Source organism: Gymnogyps californianus, chromosome 3 (assembly GCF_018139145.2).
Source record: "Gymnogyps californianus isolate 813 chromosome 3, ASM1813914v2, whole genome shotgun sequence".
NCBI lineage: Eukaryota > Metazoa > Chordata > Aves > Accipitriformes > Cathartidae > Gymnogyps > Gymnogyps californianus.
The window spans coordinates 48,707,896-48,732,411 of NC_059473.1; the positions used below are offsets into that span (position 1 = coordinate 48,707,896).

General features: G+C 39.1%; 1 protein-coding gene across 1 annotated transcript in view; it reads right to left on the bottom strand.

The window, feature by feature from the left end:
* The window catches only part of KIF25 (kinesin family member 25), a 42,992-nt gene that overhangs the window by 9,298 nt on the left and 9,178 nt on the right, over positions 1–24,516 (bottom strand). The window contains exons 5-11 of the mRNA XM_050895100.1: positions 21,265–21,368; positions 19,923–20,011; positions 18,351–18,393; positions 12,887–12,954; positions 8,405–8,479; positions 3,902–4,051; positions 2,635–2,811 (exon numbers count right to left, since the gene is read on the bottom strand). Of these exons, the coding sequence (XP_050751057.1) occupies positions 2,635–2,811; positions 3,902–4,051; positions 8,405–8,479; positions 12,887–12,954; positions 18,351–18,393; positions 19,923–20,011; positions 21,265–21,368 (706 nt within the window). The remainder of the gene's footprint in view (positions 1–2,634; positions 2,812–3,901; positions 4,052–8,404; positions 8,480–12,886; positions 12,955–18,350; positions 18,394–19,922; positions 20,012–21,264; positions 21,369–24,516) is intronic.

Sequence of the window (24,516 nt, forward strand, 5' to 3'; positions counted from 1 at the left end):
AACCTGTTTATGAATTGGACTTTTTTCGCTGCTTGCATTGTAATTGAGATACAAGTCCATATTCTTATTTGTATTTGCATTAGAATTGAGTATTTATCAATTGATTGAGATAAGTGGTTTTTGAGAGGTGCTTAGTTCAAGGTGCCAGGTTCCTTTGCCATAAATTAAAATTTACAGAAATAAACAGAGCAGCCATTTTATGAACTGGAAGGACAAATGAAACCTTATTGCAGTTCTCGTTCCTGCCTCTAGGGCACAAGTCCAGCTACATCTCACCCCTTCCTTCCCCAAAGCCTAGGAAAAGAGATGGGTCACCCACTAACTATGCAAAGCTCCCTTGGGAAGGGGACTTGGCGTTTTTCAGGAATGAAACCAGGCCAGCATGTTGGTTACTGAAATACCATAATTAAAAATTCCTTGGAGGTTCTGATGAAGCAGGAAAAATTCAACTCCCATCATACCCACACTATATGCACCCATTTTCATTTTCTGTCATACAGTTCCTTTCTTCTCTACTCAAAGGAAAAAGATTAGCTACTTCAAGAAAGATTCAGCACACACAGGTTAGGCTCCACTCCCAACCTCTTCTGCAGGAGTTTTTCTTTCCCTTGACAGCAGAGTCTTAACCAGATGCTAAAAGTTCGAGTAGAGTCACAGTTGGGGAAATCCAAGAACAGAGACTGAGAGAAACCCACCAGTCAGCATAAGACAGACAGAGAGGGCAAAAGGATTCATCACTTCAAGCTCCAGTCATTTTTAATTCAATCCACGCTCTTATGGAGCATGCGGAGTGCAATCAAGGATGCAGAATTTCTGTGGAAATCATATTTAATCTCAAGACTGAAGAGCAGGCATACCCCAGATACAGATGTTAATCCTTCCTAGAATATTGCAGTGATTATTACTTCATAGAAAGAAAGGAGAGTTATATAGCCCCCATGGTGAAGAAAACCACTTTACAATTTCTCTGGGGTCCCACCTCTTTATGAGTTGTTCAATGGCTAGAAAATACAAGTCAATAAATGCGTATAACTAGGTAGAATAAAAGTATGTTTGCGCAACCCTCCAGCACATTCTTGTATTTTTATCAAGGCTTTCTGGCAATAGCATAAACCCACATAAACAAACAACTACTAGTCTGCTTATGTGACCAAGTCCCACAAGACAAAAATACTGACTTCAATTATTTACACTGAGGGTGTGTTTTATTTTAATGGGGAGGGGGGGAATGCTTTTCATATCTGACTTCTAATTCCTCCTGGAAAAGTAAAGATTAGACCACGACAAGCATTATTATAGAGAAATGAAGAAAAACATCATGTTTCCCCGAGAAACATAAAACACTATAACACTGTGCTAAACATGTCAATAGGGCAAGATGTTTCTTTTCACAAACATTATCTGCCCAAGGAACAGAACATTTTTTCGAAGTTGCTAGACCTCTCCGTAGTGCACAAGCAGAAATGTTCCCTTCTGGAATCTGTTCACGTGCTGGGCACTCACAGGGAAATGTCCAGTAGCTTAATTCCACTGGGTAGCATCACCTCTCTGGTGCCACTAGTACTGCTTGTCATAATTTGGTTTTGTTAATGTTGATTTAATACTAGCATGAACACCCCACCTGTTACTAAAATGAAGCATCTGAAACAGATTCACTCTTGCTAATGCATGAATTGTTATAAATGTGATTTTTACCATCTAATTAGCCAAGGTGAGTGTTTTACATATAACAAGAAAGTACTGCACATTTGCTTTGTATACTACAACATAGTAACACCAAGAATCATTCCCATGTTTACTAGAACAAGCCTTTGCAATGCTCAGGAAGTAGAAAAAGGCATTAAAATAAGTAGCCTTAACTACCTTAGGTCTCCCTACACTGTCACGATATGTAAATAAGAATCAAACTTACCGTACACCGATGCTGGGAAGGTATGCATCTTAAAACTGAATGAGTAGAAGCTTAGCTACTTCTTAGCTTTTAGTTTGAAGAACCTGGATTTTCAAGAACTACAGGTTCAAATACCAGCATATCAATTCCCACTTTAATGCCTCCAGTTATGAAAACAGAATAATAACCAGTGTAAGATGGGTATTTATATTAAAAGATCACTTAAAATCTTATTCTTTCTGAAGTATTTTTTTTTAACTCCCAATGTGTGTAGGGAAAGCTAACACTCTACAGCGGCTTAAAAATCTGCAAGAAATACATACATTTGTATTCTAATCTGTAAATTTTATGATTTAGTAAGACTAAAGGGAAAGTGCTTTGTGACTGGGTTACCCCTTCTTTTTCTACAGCTGACAAGGTGCCCTAGATCCAGCAACAACAAATCCAGTAAACAATACACAGCTATCTTCAGACATTCTGAGTGGAAGGCGCTTAACACAGGAGTACAACCAAAACTAACTGTACTGTTACTTCAGAAAGTATTTTGACATTTGCAGCCAACTGCAGTCTAATAGACTGAGCTAATGGAAACAGTGAGAACCATCCAATTTTTTCTTTTGCATATGATAAGAACTCATTATTTAGAAGTGATAACTGGTGCCTATAGTGCAATTTTGTGACAGCTATGCATTGCATTGACACCAGATCATAATCGGATGATAAGGATCAAATCATGTACTTACTCATACGTAAGCAATGGAACATCGCTCTTTCCTTCTCTGGTTGTGACAACATCACGTTTGACGCCAAATACTTTTCCACAACTATCTTTGGCCAGAAGATCAAAAATTTCATTATTATACACTTCTACAACAGAAACCTCAACCCAGGAACTTCCTGGTGGCTTTTCTGAAATAAGCCTGGTGAATAAAAATAGAAAAAAAAAAAGGAAAGAAAGCCAAAAAATGTAGAAGTCAAACTCCAAGCGAACAATCTTTAAATAAAGATCTATTCTTTAATTGTAATCTAATTACAATCTGATAAAAGTGCTTATTAAATGTCCACAGTTGTGGCTTTGCCTCATCCACATGCTAATGTTAAGCTGAAGAATCAGAATACACAGTTAAATTATATGTGAAGCAGCAAATAAAACTTCATTTTCCAAACAGCTGTGCCAGCTTAAATTGTTTTACTCCACTAACCTCCCTCCCTCCTCAAGATTTTTTTATACCATTTCTCTGCTGGACATTATTGGATTCAGAGCTCAAGGTATGATAAACTCGGGCAGAGTGCAAGCAACAAACAGGCAGAGATGGTAGACTGCACAGCTAGACCTGTAAGAGGTTATCTGTCCACAGCCTCGGAAAATTCATAAATTAAAGGCTTGTCTATTCAGGAGAGTATGTGCAGTTAGACACAGTTATTCTGGTACAAAACTGGATCTTTTTGATTTAACTTATACCCTTCTCCACGAGAAATAGGCTTAGCTGGAAAAACCTCTAATGGCTCTTCTATTATAACATAACAGCATATCAGTTCAAATCATGCATTAGGTTCAACTAAAAAAATCTAAGAATTCTCAAAGTGAGAACAGATCATGGTTAAAAATCCTACTATCATTCTTCTTTGGGACTGGGTTTTAATCTGGATCCTCTTAATCTATTCCAATTGTCAATTTTTACAAAACTTATAAGAACTTAATTATGTTTTGGACTCCCACAACTATGGTTGAAACATATTCAAAAGTTAATTAGGAGTCTGAAGGACAGATGGACTGATAACACACATCAAGATTGCATAAGCTTATTTTCTTAGAAAATCAGTCTAAGCAGGAGAGAGACTAGAAATCTGTATCAAAACTCACATATTGAATGGCAGTCAGCAAAGCTATAAATATTAATAATTGTGAAGCTGAAATCTGTAATAGTAAATATATTACAAACACTATTTTATCCTTTCTATAAAGTTTAAGGTGACTGCCACTGACACGAGCCTTCACTTAGTTGTTACCTGAACACTTCTTGGGTAGCTCGAGGAATAATTCCAAGTTCTGATTCATCTTCTATGGAGAATGCAAAGTTCTCCTCTGACTGTGGTCCCAACATTGTGTATGTCTTCCCACTTCCAGTCTGCCCATAAGCCATGATACACACATTGTACCTGAAAATTAAAAGGGCCTTCATTTATTTTACCAGTACCAAATGTGTGTGTTAGGTGGCAAGTCAAACCCCAAACAACTTGGGAACACAAACTGAAACAAAAAATAAATACACTGCCCTGCAGATTTCTTTCTGGAGATCTCAAAATCTAACAGAAATTAAAGTACTGCTCATAACATCGCCTAAACAGATTTTTATTTTTTGAGCAGAGCTGAAGGGCAGGGAACTGACAAAAGAGGGATGCTTAGCCTGGAATGACTGATGAGGTTAGATCTCCTGTCTGCCCAACTTCCAGTTCGTGCACTACCGAGCTGCTTGTTAATCAGCTCCTGAACCACTGCAGTTTACAGTACAGCATTTTAAAGTAAACCATCGCTGGGTTTGATTTGTCTTACAGTGCTGTGCTGCAAACCACAGCACTAATATCTTAACAGCTGGGAACAGTACACTCTTCAGCTCTCGTAGTCTTTTTCAGGCAGGCTCATCAGTCATAGCCCCCAGTCACCGGAAAAGATAAGACAGCCCTAATAATAAGAGGTACAAATTTTAAACCAAATGCATTAGTTCAGTATAAGCACGCACACAAAGATACTCTGGAATAAAGGTGGTAGGAACTGCTCTGATATGGACTTGTAGAAGGTGAAAATGTACAATGTCACTGCAGAGGTACAGGCACCTAGGAAACACAATTCATCTTCTGAAGTAGACATGTAAAATACGTCTAACGAACAGAACTCTGAAAATGCCTGTTTCTCTGCACTGAAAATAATTTTTAAAAAGTCCACAGCTGTGAGCTCTGTTGTGATGTCTGTGCCGCAGAGATCTGAATTTAGATGTATGAATCCTATCCAGAAAGTGTGTTTCTAACAGAGTCGGATCAAAGTCAACATCTTAAGCAAAACAAAAAGAAGTCCCTACTCGGCTGCATCTGCTCTGCAGCACCTGCCAGCACCTTGGTGTTGACCACAGAACTGTGCCAGCAAAAACTCTTGGAAGACATGCAGTTATGCTGACAGGACTGCTCCTTCCCTGGAGTATCATCTTGTTTGTTCAGAGACACAACACTAGCAGAATCTCCATACACAAGGAGTGCTTTGCAGTATGCTGAAATTTCTGCTCTACTAGAGAGTTGCAAGAATGGGCTTGCTCCTGGTCTGCCAGGGAGTAAAATTTCACTGCCTAAGCTACCTCCTCTGTGGGCAGACCTGAACAGCTGCTTTTGATTATCCGATGCTTTTCCTCATATCAGAAATGTTGTTTCAAGCACATGCCAGCAAATTTCAATGAACACCCCTCATCTAATTGTTTTAAATTTATGGTTTCAAGTCATGAAGTACTTACATGGCCGCTGCAGAGAAATATATTTGTAGCGATTTTTTGCATATTAAACATGCCTATAAGCAATTATTTTTGGAGGATTATTTAGAAAGCTTTCTCTTGTTAGAAAGAAATGTGGGCTGATAAGCAACACAGCAAATACCTGGGTGCCCCTTCTGGGGATGCGAAGTCAAAGTTGCAGTCAGTGAACCTATAGTAGCGTCCCTCCACATTTCAGGATGCAGACTATAAAATAGAAGTCTAGTCATAGATTTGATGAAATAAAGGAGATGAGGTAACTGTAACTGAAAATAAAGAGCACTACAGCAAAACGAAATGTGCTAGAAATTAGGGCTGTAAATCTGAAACAAGAGATTTCTCTAAGTATTCCCTGCTGACATAACTCTACTTGCATTTATGTCAGTGGAAAAGCTCCCACTAATTTTGGTAGTTTTCAGCTAAGTTAACAATGAGCAATTTTCAAAATTCCACGCCTAACGCACACTGCCTCGCCAGCCCGTAGCTTATTGAGACTTCTAGCCTCGCTTCAAAATCAGAGAGATCTTTGGAACCAAAAAGGGAGCCAGAAGTTTGCAAATAGTAGTTTTCCTTAGGAAAAACAGAATGGAAGTCTTCTTAGAAGTCTCTCAAACTTTCATATAGTCCAGCTATTCAAATTTTCCTTAATTGCTACTTGTTAGAAAGTAAGCATCATGGACAAAATAGATCTGACAAGATACAGATGATATGATTAGAAGCTAAGTAGACAGATGCTTCTAACATTGAAGATAGAGATGCAAATCAGGTATCAATCAGTGACAACTTCTCTGCCAAAGTCAAAACAGTATTTCAGTAAGCCCCAATGAGCTAAAACTATCCGAAGCAGTATTATATCTAAGTAGGCACAGGAAAGAATGAATTTTTGGGTGATTCAACAAGAAGACAAGCAGCAGCAGCAGGCTAGTTTATATTTACCTAGTTTACTTCGTTGGTGTTCTGGTTCCAATGTAAGGGTTTCAAATAGAGCAACCTGAAAATTTCGGACTATGATTCACCTATGTGCCCTGACATTCCTCCTTCTCCACTCTGCTTCATAAGTTATATTCTTGTTTAGAAAAGGTCTTATTGTCAAGCTAGAATACCAATAGTTTTGTAGTATTTCTCTCCTGAAAAGAGTGTGGGTGTTCAGTATAGCAAAGTTATCACTAGGAAAGAACACTGTTAAAGGAAATCAAAGGAAGAGAAATGTATTCTTCTTCAAAATAAATAAACAAGTTTGATTCTTCAATGCTGTAAAGAAAAGAAATGTTATCTTACTCCCTAGCTGGCCCTGTACAGCTAACTGTAAACTTTGAAGCCTGCTGTACTTTGTCTGTTTTGCATATGGAACAATCTTTTCTTCCTGTATATTTATACTGAAAAATGAAACAATTCATTAAGAAAGAAAAATAAAGAAAATATAAAGGAGTGGAATACTCCTTTCTACTTAAGCTAAAAGTTGTTACAGACCACTTTGGAGCCCAGACTAAAACAATCAGGAGCAGCAAAAAGGTTCAAGGTTCAGACTAAGTATGTCTGTTTCCGATTTGCAATGGGAAGGCTGCTGAGAAGCATCACTGGCACACACAGCCTTGCCTTCCCTGAAAATCCGCTTCTGTTTAAATGGCACTTCTGGAAGAACAAGACAACTCTTTTGTTTTCAATAACAGAATATCTCCTAACTGAATACAAAAATCCTAGCTTTTAGGACAGGATTCTCTCAATGTGGAAATTAGAAAGAGGGAAGCACAGCAGATCAAGGTACAGATCAGATATGTCTGAAGATACATAGGCAACGTATTGAGCCAAAGAAAACATGTTCATTGCAAAAGGAAAAGCAGAGAGAGAAAACAGTAGTTATAAGGACTTCTTCAGACTCCGCCAACCTAGTGGTCCCTAGGCTGCTCAGCTATGGAAACTGTGGTTACTCATCCTTGGTAAACTAGAATAATGCCATCTGGGCCATATAGGACTTCCCTTAGCCCAGGCAGCCCTTGTGGACCCCTCTGTGGCATGTGTAAAGGGATGGCTGGCATTTCCCAATATTCACAATATCCTGATATGCCTCTTCTAGGCTGCTTTTAAGAAGGAGGCTTGGAAACTTCCGTGTGCAGACTGCCAGGAACAAAGATTGCCACTGTTCAACTACGCCACTGTGGAGGGAAAGGGACTGGCTTTCCCTCTACAGGGAGGGAAAGGTCCATGACAGCTCTATAACCACCATCTATAATTGAGTGGAATTAGAGTGGGGGTGAGAAAGGACCAAAAGGGCAGTTCTGCATAAATGTCAGTTCACACCTCAAGGATTATAACAGTATGCACTTCAAGGCTTCTTTGCAAGAGTAGCTTAAGTTGGGTCTAGTATAAGCAAAGAATCACACTTCATGAACTTAGTGGCTAAAAGTAATTACACATACTTGTTAGCGGTTGTTACTGATCAGTTTTGTATTCAAACCAGAATTCTGTTTTAACCCCAGTGCCTGAAGGAGCATTAGAGCTACGACTGAGGATGCTCAGTTCTGGTTCAACCAGGAATTGATTATACCACCTCCTATGGCCTGTGCTGTACACAAAAACAGAGCAGAAGATCAGAGAGTGGCCCTGGCAGGCCTTTCATATATGAATACACTGTTGGAAAAGGTTTATCATATTGTGTCTACAACTGAAAAACAGTTATAAAACATAACCTACCAAAACACAAAAAAAGATAGTATCCTCCATTAGAAGCAATGCTTAAGTTTGCCAGAAAGAGACCAGAGAAAAAAACTAATTTTTTTTTCCCAAATTTGTCTGCTCTGCTAAATTTTGTAAACAGTGTTTTCACTGTTTATATGGGGAAACAACAGTCACTTGGTGTCGAGTAGAAAGAAAACAGGAAAATGCAACTGCAAAGCCACAAAACTTGACAGGACTGCCACTATTAAGACATTTTTTTTTAATTGATGGATTTCAGTAGATTATTGCCCTTTAGCTTTCTTATTCCCACCTTTTAACTTACCCATCCAGGAGAGATGTTAGCAAAGGGGCCACATCTGCAAATACTGTGTCTTGAGACTCCGAAGCATTGTAAACTCTGAGGAGCAAAGTGCAATGATTAACTGAAGAAAAAATATAAATACGTTGTCACAATACAGGAATACAAACTAGGGAAAATGTAGCCCAGTGACATAAAACTTGTGACCTGCTGACATTTCTATGTCAGGGGACTGAAAATTAGAACTCCAAGATTCTCACCCACTTTTGGGGAGTGGCTGTTGTCTGTGCTGGAGGGAACGACCCGCAGGTGTACACTTGTGGCTCTCTGAGCTCATCCTAATCCTTCTGCCTGCCTCTCTAGCAGACGGAGTCTTTTTTCAGGCTGTACTGGATCCCTGCTACTTTCTCCCACCTACCAGACTGCGAAATATCCCTGCTGCCTATGTCTCCTTTGTGTCACACGAAGGAAGGGAGTGGTCAGGCTGCGCTTCCCTTTAGATGTGGACAAGGACTGGGGAAAAAAAAGAGGTAGAGAGGCTGCAAACTTGCCTCAGGACTTGTCTCAGAAGAGTCAGTGGCAGAGCAGAAATCAGAAGGCCCCTGAGGGTCATGTTTAAGGACACACTGTCTTTGCAGGCAGCATTGGCCTAAGGTATTTCCATCCACACCCCTGCTGAACTATCTACTCTGAAATAAACACTTCTCACTCCACGGAAGACTTTCTTTTACATTGTGATGTGGATTTCGGACTAATTTTTAAACAGAATGAAAGCCAACTAAATTGAATGAGTTATTCCACCTCTTAGAAAAGAGCAACAACAGTACAATCCCAAAACAATGATGTCTAAAACAACTGCATACGTTTCTTTAAATTCAAGGGGAAAAAAAAAAGATAACACAGGTCTCTTCAAAGAAATTTTTCGTCCAACCCTTTCAACTATAAAGTTTGTACAACATAAAATCAAGACCTGAAATAGGAAATCATCAAAGGGAGGAAATTCTGATTGTAAAACGTGGACATCCTAACTCATTCATTTCTTCTCTAGCACACCAAAAACGTATCCTCCCCAAAATAACAGCCTGCAGCAAGTACTGTTTATACAAGACAAACAGAATCTAAAACATGAATGTCATTAGCCACACTTAAGTATTTGAGGTATGAATGTTTATCTTTGGAAAAAGCTTCCTTTTCTGATATCTTTCTGTTGTGATTCTTGGGGTTTTTTGTTTAGCTCTGTTTTCCAATGAGTGATGTGTGTTCTTTATAGCTTATAGCAAAATGACTGATTAGAAACAAGAATTTTGGTAGCAGCAAACATTACAAAGCATAGTTATTTCTCTGCGTATATAGTATACTAGTACACTTCACTTAGCAGTATCCCACAGCTTGTATATGATACTACAAGTTTAACTGAATGAAGACATAGTGTGTCCTTTAACATTTACTCAAGCCTCTTTGTATATTTGACCAGGATCTGGCCACTACAGTCTGTAACCTGCAGAAATGTAGATTTTGTATTCATGTTCTCCATAAATAAGACTATACAGAGGGATCACTGATAAACAGATACAGAATTAGAGCCAACCCACTTAGTTCAGCATTTTGTTCCTGACAATAGCCAGAGGAAGGAGCAAGAAACACTATGGTGGCTGGAGACACAATAATTCATCTCTGTGCCTCATCCTAATCCTTAAAAGCTGTAAACTGGCCTCAAAACTGAAATATGAATTGAATCTCTGTTTCAAAAAAAATATTATTAGAATTAGTATTCAGTTTCTCTTTGCATCTTGCTGAATAACATCCTTGGCCTGGAGTAACATCCTGCGGCAATGTGTTCCACAGTCTAATTGTAAGTTGCATGAAAATGTACTCTCTTTAATCAGGAAAGGAGCACTTGTCTGGCTTGATGGACAAATACTGCTTGTCTTGCCATTCCACTCATGTGCTGTCATACTACACTGGGAAACCAACAAATATGCAGAGATGTGGCACAGTTCACACTGGGAGGACACAGACACTGAATAACAATACTCCATCCTTGCTTTGCATGCATACACGCATATGCTTCAGTAAAGTTTGCACATCAAATCTGCAAGGTCAATATAAGAGAGCAAAAGCACTTCCAAACACTTTTCTCTGCTTCATTTATCATCTGCAATCGATGAAATATTCATTAGCACCAAGTCCTCCATCTTAACCAACTAGGCCTCTAACTCAATATGTGTTGAAATAATATTTTCTTCTTAACACATCAAAACATCTCAGAGCCACTACATAAAAAAAAAAACCCAAACTTAAAAAGGTATTTTAGAGATGAGAACATTCATACTGCCTTCACTTGCTGTTGATGGGTTTTGCTGTCAAATAAAGCAAACAGATTGCTACCGACCACAACCAAGGCTAGAATCAACCAGTCTTAGTAGTCTGTTTGCACTGCAAAGCAGTACAGCCATAGCTAACTATGTCCGGTTCAGGTTCTGGTAGCCGTTCAGAGGAAAGGCACAGGGCTCCATGTTACAGTAACTACTCCAAATATTTACTCAACTTCCTAAAGGGGTTTTACTGCCACTACTTAGCTGCTGTGGCTCAAATGCTACCAGTACCCAAACGAAGTAGTCTGAAGTTGGCTTGAACCAGTTTATGCTACGCTGTAATCACAGCACTGGCTGAAGCATGGACACCCACTTAATTAGCTATCATCTGAGACCATGAAAGATGCAGCAAATCCAGAGAATCTCTTCTATAAGCCCATGTACTTTTACCAGAATGATGACAGATTTGTCCCTGTGTAGTGAGTAATGTTAATTTCACCTTGAAAATTCTGAGCTTCTTTTTTATTTTGCTAACTGATTCGCCAATAAAATTATAAAAGCGTAACATGCTGAAAGCTGGAATTTTCTTCCTGAGCTGAAATCAAATATTTTGACATTTATTAGTTCCATAAAACGTTGCTAAAAAAATAAACATTTTTGAGTTCATAAGAACCATATGCTCTTCTGTTTATAAAAAAGAGCTGTGCTGGGACACTGAAAAAACATTCCCCGAGAACTGCATTCTTTGGGGGATTTACATTTTTTTAACCCTTTTCCTGATTATCAGGATCTACACCACACATCGAGAATCACAGCACCTCTGGAGTCCTGTGTCAATACCATTAACTGTGTTGCTCTACAGAGTTGAATTCCAGCATTATTCTGCAGTTACTTCAACTGGTATGGCTGTGATAGCTATAGCTGGAGGGTGAAAGGAATTACTTCAAGTAGCTTAGCAGACATGCGAGGGGGCCGTGTACCTTGAGAGATCTCATATGCCTTGTATCAAGGAAGTCCTACAACCTATGGGGTCAGTAAAGCTTCCCCAAGATTTGCATTATCTCAGGAATTTTCAGTTGTTTGGTGGCCTACACAACAGCAGTCCCCAGTCTTCATGAGTAGAAAAAGGCAGCATCTTAGAAGAATGCCTCAGGAAAGGGTGAACGACTGGCAATGTTTAGCAAATCTACAGGAGTTCAGGCTGAACACGCTCAGACCTCAAGTTTAAACCAGGACAGATAATCCATGTTGGATACATTTGACTTTAAATCAAGTTTTGCCTTCAAGCAAGGAAGCATGAAATTGTCCTCATGTGTTCTGTTTCCAGAGGGTTTGAAGCATGGTTCAGGGTAGAGGGCCTACTGTATGAGTCATTGCAATGTATAGATGCAATGTTTGCATTAGAAAAAAGGCATGGGGCAAAATTTTGTATTTCTTGGTTTACAGAGATCTCATTTGTATTAATTTAACTCTTCATTCCTGTTTTCAGAGGTTCAGGTCAGCTCCATTCTGAAAGAACATAAGGCACCTTTCAGCCTGACTCCCTGAAGTTTTCTGTCTCGCGGACTGACTCTCTGGTGTCTCATAAGGCACAAACACCATTAAAACCCTTATCACAGCTGGTGCATTCAAAATCTCTCTCGTCTATGTGGATTCTTGAGCATCTAATAAGGAAAGTGGTCCCACTACCGCCTTTCCCTTGGGGAGCATTGATTTACATGCCACTGCTCTACCTTGCTGTCTATGTTCAGGCCATTTTAACTCTAAGTTAAAAGTAGCACAGCTGAACATCCGAGTCTTACAAGTCCTCAGTCCAGTTTCTGGCTCAGTCATGCTGCATGTCTAATGCTGAAGTCATGCAATCCACCTCAGTTCCTTCCCTTTAAAATGTGGATAACACTTTGCTATCTCACAACATGTTGCAAGGATCACGAGAGCTACTCAGACTCTGAAGAGCGTCAAATAAGTCTCTACACAGGTTTCAAACTTAGGCATATCAGTAGTCTTCACTGAGAGGGAAGGCTAGGTGTGTCATCTGTATCCTGAAGTGCATTACTCTGTCCTAGGAAGAACGTGAATACCACATAAATAAAAAAATATGAACATTACCTTCTAACCAATGCCTAATAAAAAATTAGCCTTCACTATACAAATCTTCCAGCAACCCAGATCGCTACACAGGACTACACACCTCTCAAACTGAAAAGTCTTGTTTACTGATGCATGACCAGGACGGCTACACTTTACAAGGACAGTTTCCTAAGAGAAAAACAGAATACTTACAGTTAATGTCATAGGCACACACACAAAAAGAAATATTTATCATTTCTAACGTTCCAGGTGACAGCAGTAATTAAGGATCATGAAGTCCAAGGCCCTTCTCCAGCAGTCACCAACACATGAGGCTTTAGAGCCTGTATACTGCAGTGAACTAGCGAGACCACGAGAAGGGATCTCAAAGCACATTCAGATTATTAAAGAACAACCAACACAAACTATGCGCACTTAAGTTCACGAGAAAGATCCAAACCCTTACCTGAACTTTTTATGTGCCTAGAAAGCCACAAGCAAGTAAACCTAGCCTCCCTAACTGCCACTACAGGTAGAAAAAATGGCAAAGAGAGCCCTTTTTTTATTATAGGGCCAGTTTTCACAGTGCCTTTTCAGACTGATTTCATATGTATTTGTGCCTAGAACTGAGCAGAAGATGCACGTCATAGAATAACATGCTAGTCCACAACTGTGAGAAAGAGCTGCACTAGCACAATTGCTAGAATTCCACAAGTTTTTAGTGGAATCCACTTTCCAGATGGATTATACAGTAGTTTTATAAGTCTGACAGATATGTAAGCAGCTCTTTAATTATTACCAGAGTGTAATCACAGCAGTCTGGCATGCCTTACGTAGCAACTTGTGTGCCCTTCCGCTCCTCATGGCATACGTTGCTTAATTGCAGAGAAAAGTAAAGAAAAAAAATGTGGGGGTTTACAACAATTTGTGTGGAAGCTCACTAGCACACAAAATACTTCATCTAATTCAAGGAGGTTTCCTAGCTTACGAACCTGCGGTTACATTACGGCATTTGATGGGAGTACTGAAATTCCTACTGTGCTTCAGACAAGTAGCTTGGAGTGCTGAACTAATGGCCTTCAAACGAGTATTGACACAGACTGAAGTCGTAAAGAGCTGAGCAAATAACGATTGCATAACAGTATGTCCAGCATGCAAATAGCTACTAAAAATCAAATTTCTTGTTTACAGTTTACAAGTATTTCTTCCTCTCTGGAGAAGGCCAATGTATCATTATCAACCTAATGATGACAACACTTACTCTACAGAATGAGCTATGGTACCCATCCCAGTACTGGCAAATCTAGCAGCAGTACAGATGTGAGCACAACACTTTGCTACAAAATGGCCTGACACAGAAATTCTAATAGGATCAGTAACCAACAGGCTCTGGAAGAAGAAAAAAAAAAAAGGAAAGAAGAAAAAAGAAAAAAAAGAACAAAAAAAGAAAAGGATATAGAGTTATGGAACACATTTCTGATTCAGATATCAAATTTACCTGCAGAACAGCTTTCCCTAAGGTGAGAAATGGGACAGAAAAATCTCTATTTGCATAACATAGAAACAGAAGAATTGTTAATAGGCAGAAGTTTCATACGAGCATTTGTAATGACCTTCCTTTCTCAGGAGATCAGTATGGCCTAACATATCCACCACGGCTGCTGGCCTACAGTATCTCGTCAGGTTTCCCTGTCAATAGTGCTTATGAAATCCATACAGCTGTCTCACATGAACACTGAAGAACCTTATTTTCACCCCAGAGTCACAGAATACTCCCAGTCTGAGTTCTTTCAGGGCAATATGAATCATGGAAATGACAAAAGGATACTTCATAAATACACACAATCTGTCCTGACACCCAAGCCTGACTCCCCAAGCCTAGGGAGCAGTTCAGTAAGTGAAATTCAGTAAGGCAGAGAAATAGTTTTAAATCAGTTACATGGAATCGTGGATATAGACATGATCACAGAATCCAGCTGTGGTAATTATAATTTCTTATCGCTTGTTACTGCGTATCTGCTGAAGGCTATGCCCCCTTTCCCAAGACTACCGCTCCACAGCAGAGCCAATGCAAGGGAGACTGTGACTGCTCCTCGTGTTTCACTGTCAACTTCAGTGCAACTGGCTGACATAGCACTGAGGCTGACACAGACAGCTTGAAGGATTTCCCACACTGGGTAAGCACCAGGGGAAGAAACCTCTAGCTGGGGATGGTGATAAGCAACTGGGGAGCGATAACGTCTCCAACTGCTATAGCTACATCCATCTGATCCATTACAAAATTATCTTCCAAGAAAAGGAGGGTCTTGGCTGTGTTAATTCATGTTTTCCCAGTCCTACCTTGAAGAAATGACAGAATCTTGCACCTTCCCTGATATTCAGAGCAGCCTCTTTGCCATCCCCTTTTTCTCAACTACTCACAAGTGAAAACCTTCTCAAAATGATTTGAAAGGAATTAATCATGTAGAGGCAGCCAGTTTCTTTTCTCTGTGCCAAAGGAAGTTGGATTCAAACATCACTGCAGGTATTAGGCTAGGGCAGGTGCCTCAGGTGCCTATGTAGTTGTGGAGACAGACAAACATATTTGAAGTTTAATTTGATCTTAGGTGAATGACTTTCCCTCTGGAAAAACATGACACCTATATTCACTAGCGCACACAGCACACACTGCCAGAGATGGACGAAATTATAGAAAAGCAGCAGATGGGATCCTAGACCAGAATCACAGAATGGCTGAGGTGGGAAGGGACTTGGAGAGATTGTCAAGACCAACCCCCTGCTCAGAGCAGGGTCAGCTACAGCAGGTTGCCCAGGACCGTGTCCAGTCAGGTTTTGAGTATCTCCAAAGATGGAGAGTCCACATCCTCTCTGGGCAACCTGTTCCACTGTCTGACTACCCTCACAGCTTCTTCTCCTGCTTAAGCTGAATTTCCTGTATGTCAGTTTGCATCCATTTCTCCTTGTCCTGTCACCACCAAGATGAGTCCGAGCATTCAGTACCTCATCTACTCACTTTCTCTGGTAGCGACAATACTGACACTGCTCAGTGTCCTAATCTATGTGAAGTAGTTCAACCTGATGTGTAGTGTGTACTCACTCTCCACCATTATTGCACAACAAGCTTCAGGAGAAAGGCTCAGACAGTTGTTACTGTTATGCTGAGGAGCTGGGCATACACAGGAAAGCAAAAAGAAAACTTCAAAAATCTTAAAGTAGCTCAAAAACTGAAATGAAATACTCTTCTCTACATTCAGTAAAATCCTAAGCCTTTTTTAGACTTAGAATCAGAATAATGGTTCTCTAGACAAGATAAGCAATATTATAGAAAAGATCACGTGTCTTTTGAAGAATGATATGAATCTCTAAATAAACAAAAGAAAAAACACTCAAAGACTAAATGGAATTCATGTAGTCTCAATCTCACAAAAAGATACACAACCATTCTGTCCAAGTGTCAGTTCTGCCTATCTACAGACAGTTTGAAGGAAGTCTTAACAAAGCTTCCGACAGAGGCGAAGCAAAGCTACTTTATACGGTGATTTCTGTTGTGGTCTTTCTCTACGAGACAGATGTTTTCCCTATTCTAGTTACAGCATGACAAAGTTGTAGCATCGATGAGACAGATCAGCATATTACTAGAGCTCCAGTCCAATCCAGGAACAATGTCAAGCTGAAGCTTGTCCAGAAGATCCAACCATAGTTTCCGATATGTATGCTGGACTGTGTTGTGACTCTGGTTCTCAAATGCAGCTCTGCTTTCTAACGCACATTACCTCTAAAACAATCATGGCAGATAACTGCCTGGTTATGTTATACATATATTTTCAGAGAAAAATCTGGAAAGACAGCCATGATCTAAAAAGCAAAACTAATAAACTCAGCACCTCTATCACATATAGTCTTCCTTCACCTTGATCTAAAATTTCCTTTAAATCATAAATACTTGTCTGGAAAATGGTTAACTTCTTTCCAGAAATATGAGCTTTGACTGTGTTGCAACTAAAAGCTCAATAACAAACCAAGCCCCATAATTTTATCTGAAAATTGCATATTTATCCTAGCCACAAGCATAAGACCTTCAGTTGTTAAAAGCAAAATAAGCAGGCAATAAACATTGTTTTCCTTTACTTTTGTTAGATTAGTCTGAATCGACTGCTTTTTGTAAAAAGTCAGTTGTAGTTTTATCCTCCCTCATGAACTTGGATACTTTAATGAAAAATATTTTCTTTAAAAAAAAAATTCGTATTAAGAAACTAACACAAAGACTTAAGGTGTTTGATCAAAACTAGACAGCATTTTAACCAAATAAATGTCAAGGCAAACCAATAAAACATTTGAAGTCAATGTCGTGTTTTCCAAAAACAGGAAGTTAGTATCTTGCAAATTTCATTTTACAATCAAGTTCATGCATGCATTTATTTTCCTGGAATATTTCATAAGGACTTTTAAATATGAGAACAGGTTAGCATATTGAGGGTTACCGGGTCACTGTTTCATACAAACTAAAATTCATAAATTGGCATAAGTAAGCAGACACTGCTTTGCCTGTAAACATATAGATATTGTAATACATCAGATATCTATATGAAATAATCCCAAACCTAAATATTATCTAATTTTATCTTTATGCAATAAAATTTAACAGGTCAGAAATGGTTGTGGCATTTTATAGTACAATAAATGGGTCATGGCATCCAGAATACTATGTTTACCATTACAGATCCCTGTTTTTTATGTCCTGACATATTTACTCTTTCTTAGCTGACTCTTCATGTGCTCCATTAGTTTCCTAATTGCATATATATCTCTCTCTCAGTATCCACTTTATGCAAGTGAGATCTGCCTAATGAAGCTATAATTTGGGAGATTTAAATGCATAACATACTGTAGGTCACTTCAGCAATATTTTAAGCACCATACTATAGAAGAGAACTTGGCTAATCACCATGTAAGTAACAGTGAGCAGCCAACTAAGAACTGTGGCAGCTAAGAAAACTAAAACCCAAGTTAATACTTTGACCTTAGCTCACACTACTGTGCCTTTTAAAATTTTATATCTTGGTTATGGCCTCAATTAATGCTGGAATGTCATCTGGATTTGCAACCTCAATGCTTACTCTCCTTCCTCTGATGGATCTAAGCCAGGACACTTTAACATGCTTGACTGCAGTACCACATAGGCTGTTGTGGTTCATGAGATACCATATTTCTCTCCTAATGCATTAGTTGTATTGCAATAATAAAATGAAAAAAGCCTGACATAATTTTAGAAAATAGTTACAGCAAATACAATTGGCTCAAAGGGACTGACTGCAGGAAGTCTGCAGCAGTTTGACTACTGCAAACACACAACCTCTGGTTCATGGATGGCTGCACCAGCAGAAGCTCCAAGGTATTACTACTACAAAGAGTCAGGATGAAAATAGCACAAATCACCTGCTATTGCACCCATGGGTGATCAAAGCTGGGCACCAACTGACAAGAAAGTACCTCATTTTTTTAAAACCCATGGTTCACATGTCCCTCTTGTTTCTCCTTCCTAGTATCTGTGAATGTGCTTTTGAATTTCACTGTCAAATACTCACATCATCAGCTGCATATGCGACTTTTTCTGAAATGTTTCTTTGCCTGTAAGAAAAACACCAATTATTTGCCACCAATAGGGGGGAAAAAAGGTACCTTTCAAAGCATAAGTGTTCCATTTAGCTGAGGAAAGTCAATGCTCAATATGTCTGTGAACTACACATTGACTGAAGAGTACCTTTCAGAATTGCCATTATTATTGTACCCGATGTACATACTAACACCACAGTTAACTGTGAATAAAAAACAAATTAAAGTGCAATCAAGCAAAACAGTCTGCTTAAAAAAAGAAATTTGGAACAACTCCAATTAAGGCTAATTCACATGCAAGCCATTCTATTATTTTGAGATTGTAACATGAGCTTATAACAAGAGGCTTTCACTTTAGAATATTAAAGTGAAAACCACCCTCTTTTTAGGTATTTGTCCCTGACCTTGCATCCATTACTAGTCCAAAAACTGATTCGGATTGCTGAGGTGTATAAATTCATTCATGTGTGTAAGTGTTTTGAGAATCAGTCCTTAGTTTTACAACAAAGTTTTATTTAAATTACTTTTTGATATATTAAGAAAAGTTAGTCTCAATGATTTTTTGTTTGGCCCAGTCCATCCTGTTTTACACTGCAATTCAGCACCTGATTGCACTATTCCATACAGCAACAAAAACAGTGAGTGGGTTCCTTCCCAGGTATATCAAGCACAGGCTAATGCAAGTTTCCCCTTCAGGCTCCATGGAATTTCTTGTCTGCTGGTTTTGATGTTGCTTTAATTAAAAAAATTCTGTATTTTTTTAAAGATTTGCCAAAAATTAATAAACTTTAAAACACTGAATGTACTCTTTCAGAATTACCAGCCAACAAAAGTAAAATAAAGCCCCAAATCAGTTATTTACTGATAGAGGAAATGATAATGTTACTGGTTTCTAGCCACCCACCTAGTTTTCCCCTTCTTTCTTTGTTTATGTTTCAATCCCTACCTTCTTTTATGTTAGTCATCTATAGAGAATTCAGCTTGTTATAGCACATACTTGCATTTAATCCCTCTTTTCCTTTTGGATCTTGGAATGTTTTGACACTTCAGTTACAGTAAGTGTATTATAAATTAGGGATGCAGAGCCAAATTACACTGAAATAGAATTACCAGTGTTTGGCTGACAGCAAATCTGTTCTATAGCATTACAAAACAAATGTAATGCTGAGTGTGTTTCTCTACCCACGACTTCTGACAGTTATTACATTACTGTATCCCAGAATTTGTGTAGGATAGCGAATATACTCTAAACTGATTGCAGCTGTGTTACTTCTGCCAAGCCAGGCATAATCCTGGCTTGGCAGAACAGCTACGGCTTTCTATTCAGGTGGACATACTTTTAGACAAGGGGATGAGATTAGCTAAAGCCAATTCAGCAGGACAAAGAAAAGGAAACAGCAATTAGTTTTTATACCATCATCGTCTCCTCACACATAAAACCAGAAAAATCAAGAACACAGTTGTTCTTAGATACATATAACTATTGTTTTCTCTGTATATTAATTATGAGTCAGCTAAGATCTAACACAGCCAAAGTAAGTTACCTATCTTGTGATATCGAATGTCCAGCAGCAGTATCAAAAGGTAGTAATGGTCGGATCCTGCAGTGGACTCTGATATTTCCTCTCAGTTCCTAGGGTTAGAATATTAAGATGTATTTAACACAAACTACTGGAGAGGACAAATACACTGGAATTTGTAAAGCAGACATGAACGTGTTTAAGAAAGCAGGTGTTTACAACATCACAGCCTTAGACTCTGTGGAGAGAAAAACAGTATCAATATCATTTGCTTTGAGAAGTTAGGAGAAAGTACTTGAGGAAGTATGAGCTCTTTAGAGCTCTGGAATGGTGTAGCCCTCTCCAGTCTATATGGACAAAAAAAGGCTTTCAATCTGAGCCATTTTTCCCTCTTCAGTCTCCTTCCTCTCTACTTGAGCTTCTTCCGACACCTATATTAACTCAATAGACAAGATTACACACTCCATTTCTCTTCCACCAGCCCTGAGGAAGATGTGGAATATGAAACATTTTGTACCTTTTCCTCTCCACCGTGTGTTCATACATGACTAAAAAGCCAGTAACTGATTTTTCTCTGCAGGCTGTTTCAGACTTCAGTTTATCTAACCTGGTGTTTTTCCTTCCTTTTTGTTGGTGATCAGTTCTTCTCGTTTTGTATTAGTGAAAACAGCTTGCCTGTGATGACTAGTGACCACTGGCATTAACTCCTCACTGCCTTGGCAAACATCCTTGCAGTAAACTGCAACACAAGGCAGAGTTGGGAAGGTAAGTAGTAAGTACTTTTTAACAAAGAGCGAGCTTCATTTTCCCAGGCAGAAAAACTTAAAAGAATTTTGTTTGAAGGCAGCTTGTGTTTCTAAAAATCACGTCCTGAATCAGGCAACCCAAAACTAGTCATTTGGGCAGGTGGGGAGGCAGAGTAAAGCTAAAATACAAAAAAGAAAAAAATAATCCCAAATGAACCATCACTAATGGCTGAGCAGGATACAGCTAGACATATCTGGAAAAATAAAAGATGACCATTTTGCAATTTCAAGTTGATCATTTTAAGAATTCTAAAACAATTTCAGAAGCTGCAAATTTAGAGAAGAGGATGAAGAAACCGAAGTTTTGTCCACTATTCAAAATGGATGATACTCCTTAGGGCAATATGTTGCACGAGTGCTTTTGGAAGATGCTTGTGTAAAAAGAATGGGGTGGGGTTTATTCTAAGACAAATGTGCCTCAGCAAAGAAATGCATCATATATAGGCAGCTGGGGGAGGTGATATATCCATGAAAAATATATTCATTAGTTTTATCGGTGAGGAAATTATGGGCATAATTACAACAAAATAAGAAAATGTTCTGTCATTAAATATACTTACAACTAAGCTGTTATGTAGAGCTCTCCTCTTTTGTTTTTCTTTCTCATATCTCTCTGTCACCTCTTGTAGAGACTGCTCCAGATCAAAAACTTTTATCTGAAACACTAGAAGAAAGCTGTTTCAAAGAACTAAACTCTGTGACTTTACAAAATTAATTTTCCAGTAGCACCTCATGAAATACAAGCATAAACCTTTTTAACTTCTACCAAACTTTAATTAGGAGGGTTAGTTCCTGATTTACTAGACACCTGTGAAAAATCCCACCATACTTCTTGCTATGAAATGGCTATGTGAAGTTACAGATAATTACCACAGGTATACATGTGAAATCTTGAAAAACAATCAAAAATACAAGATATTTAAAGGCAGTTCAAATGTGTCAGTTTAGTTAGACTAATGTTATCTGTCAGTGAAGCCTGAAACCTAAACTTGAAGCAACCTGCTTCTGGATGGGGCTGTCACTTGCAAGGCTCATGCCATATTTGCAGATTATTAGATTCATGCCAGCTAACTCTACAAGAAGCTAACCTATCATTTATCCTCAGACGCATTTACCGTGCTAATAATCCTGTAAAAGAGCTATAAGGTTCCCCTTTAAGATAGGTGCATTCGCTTCATGGGTAGGATTTCATAAAAAAGATTGATCTTTTGAACCCCAGGGAATCTCCATCACAAAACTGAGGAAAGCAATATGAGTCATTATAAAAGCCTTCTAACTTCACAAATGGTTTTATTTCAGCCCAATTACATTAACACTGAGCAGGCCTAAAACAAACATACAGCCCAGAAGGCACATGTGACTGTAAACCTGTGTAAAAAGCAAGCTTTTAGGAACCCCAGTGGGAAATCAATCTCCCCAGCAATTAGTGAGCAGTTTGAAGACACAGAGCATCAAGCAGTCAAAACCATGGTCTCAAGAGCTGAGTTAGCAGGATGGCCACCAGCCTCAGTACGTGCTACCTTACAAAGAAAGGAACAGACTTAAAATCTCAGCATGTCACACATATGATTTATGCTCTCTGGTATAGACTAAAAATCAGATAACTTCAAGGGACATTTGTCTACACTAGAGATTTCTCAGATCTTATTTCTGTAATACCCACGCTGTTCACCCCCAGCTCATAATGTTCCTCCACAAGTGCATGCATGCAGGGGAAACACGATGTTAATAGCTGGGGAATCAAAGTCGAGGAGTTTCGCTAAGAAAAATCCTTTTCTTGCATCGTGTATGTGGAGTAACACTAGTTATGTCTTGGTTTGGAGAATCACATGCAAATATGTTACAATAAATTGTCAAAAGTGACTCTTACAGTCACTGACCCCTAATCATACAGTATTTTTCAAAATATGAGGTTGGAATCCATTGATTATTTAAGTAATCTCCATAATAAGCATCTTCATTTATAAATTTGCGTACACACACTTTCAGTTCTTGAAGTCTCTTGAACAAGCTGTAAAGCAATAGGTGACAAGGGTACTCTTCCATTCTTCTAGTCTTGAAAGTAAAAAAAAATTACTAGTTTTTTCAAAATTTAAGTGGTCTCTTCATCAGGACTCTGAGAAGCCTACTGGACATTATAGATCCAGTTTCAGTTAACTTAGGCCCTGATTACTCTTTTTTTTTTTTTTTTTTTTCTAACTAGCCTTCCTATGGTGAAGATGACTGTGAAAACAGAAATCAGCCTTGGGGCTTCCTAATTTGACACCAGGGCTTATGAGCAGACAGGTGAAAGACTGCAAGCTCTAGAAAATGAGTCAAGTTGTCGCATTTAGCAGATGGTATTTTGATATTTGTAAGAGTGAACCATCAGTTTTAACGTCCATCTTCTGTAAAGCTTTATGTGCAGCACAGAAAAACTTCTTGAATAGAAGCTCCACAGAGCAAGTTTCCTAACGCATAACTTATTTCTGACCTTTTAATTTTTCTGAAAGTAGAGCTATATAGTTATAGACACTTATTTAACATTTTCCTAGTGTTCGCTTGGCATCAGCTGCAAGCTATTCAGAAGTTACATTTTCATCCATAACCTAGGGGCAGCCACTGGGTGCATCTGTTTTAAAATACTACTAACGCACTCTTCATTATTCAAGAGAAGTAGTCACTACATGCCTGCAGCCATTATAGACATCCCTTTCCCTCACGCTTTGCCCATCTCATTGACCTATACAGAACCTTTCTGGGAGAGGGGAATGCTGATTTTTCTGTTTAAACATCACTGAGCGCAGTTAGGAACTTCATCAATAATGGGACTAACAGTTGTAGAAGAGTGATGGCTTGCAAACACGTTCGGGATTGTAATGTTTCTTTAATTGACGGTCCTGGTTAAGGAGCTTTTCATCCCCTCCCGTTCGGTGCTGCACCAGACCTTCTGCTGCGCTTGCACAACTGCTTCCACGGTCACGTGGAGGTCTAAAAGCAATCCTTCTTACTGAGTAATTTCTGTCCCGCATCAGCTCCCTGATCTGTTTTTTCTGCAGTCACACAAACAGTTATACCAGCATAATGGAAAGGTCCATGACAGGGACATGAACAACAGGAACAGCATAACGTAGCACAGCCACAGCATAGCTCAGATATGGATGTGTAGCTGTCCCCATAGTTCCCTGGGGGTTTTAATGTTTCTTTCCATACTAGATTCCAGTTTAAAAAGGAGGTCAATCTGACCATGCCTTCTAGGATAAGCAGCTATGATGTAATAGACTTAATTCCAAAACTTCTTTTGAATTCAGCTGTGTTTTATATCCTGGGCTATAACATTATACTTTGGGCTGCTGCAATATTTGTGTTGCTGGATCCAAGGTCCCTCTCATCCTCCCCCCCTACTCTACACTAAGAAGGAAAGGCTTTCCAAAGGCAGCTGAGCTGGTCAGACTCTGCTGTCGAGTTGAGGGTAAAAGATGATGGTAGTTCACATTCCACAAATACAAGTCATCAGCACAGTGCAGAGCTCAGCTTTCTCCAAGAGGAGCACAGCACATAGGTGCCAGCATAAGAGCAAAGTGGGAAATAAGCTCCTTACCCAATTTTTCCTCTTCTCCACCCCAGAGAGAAAGTGTCCTGGAACCACAAAGGATATCTAAGTCACTGGGCTGCAGCAGCTTTCACAAAATGTGTCAGTAACCTGCAGCAACTCCTCTGTCATATATTCACTTGGACGGATTTTGCTCCTTAGCACCCGCCACTTTGCCAAGCAGTGAGAACAGCGGTTTCCCCTCTCTGAAAATACGTTCTGCATGCACAGATACTGTCGT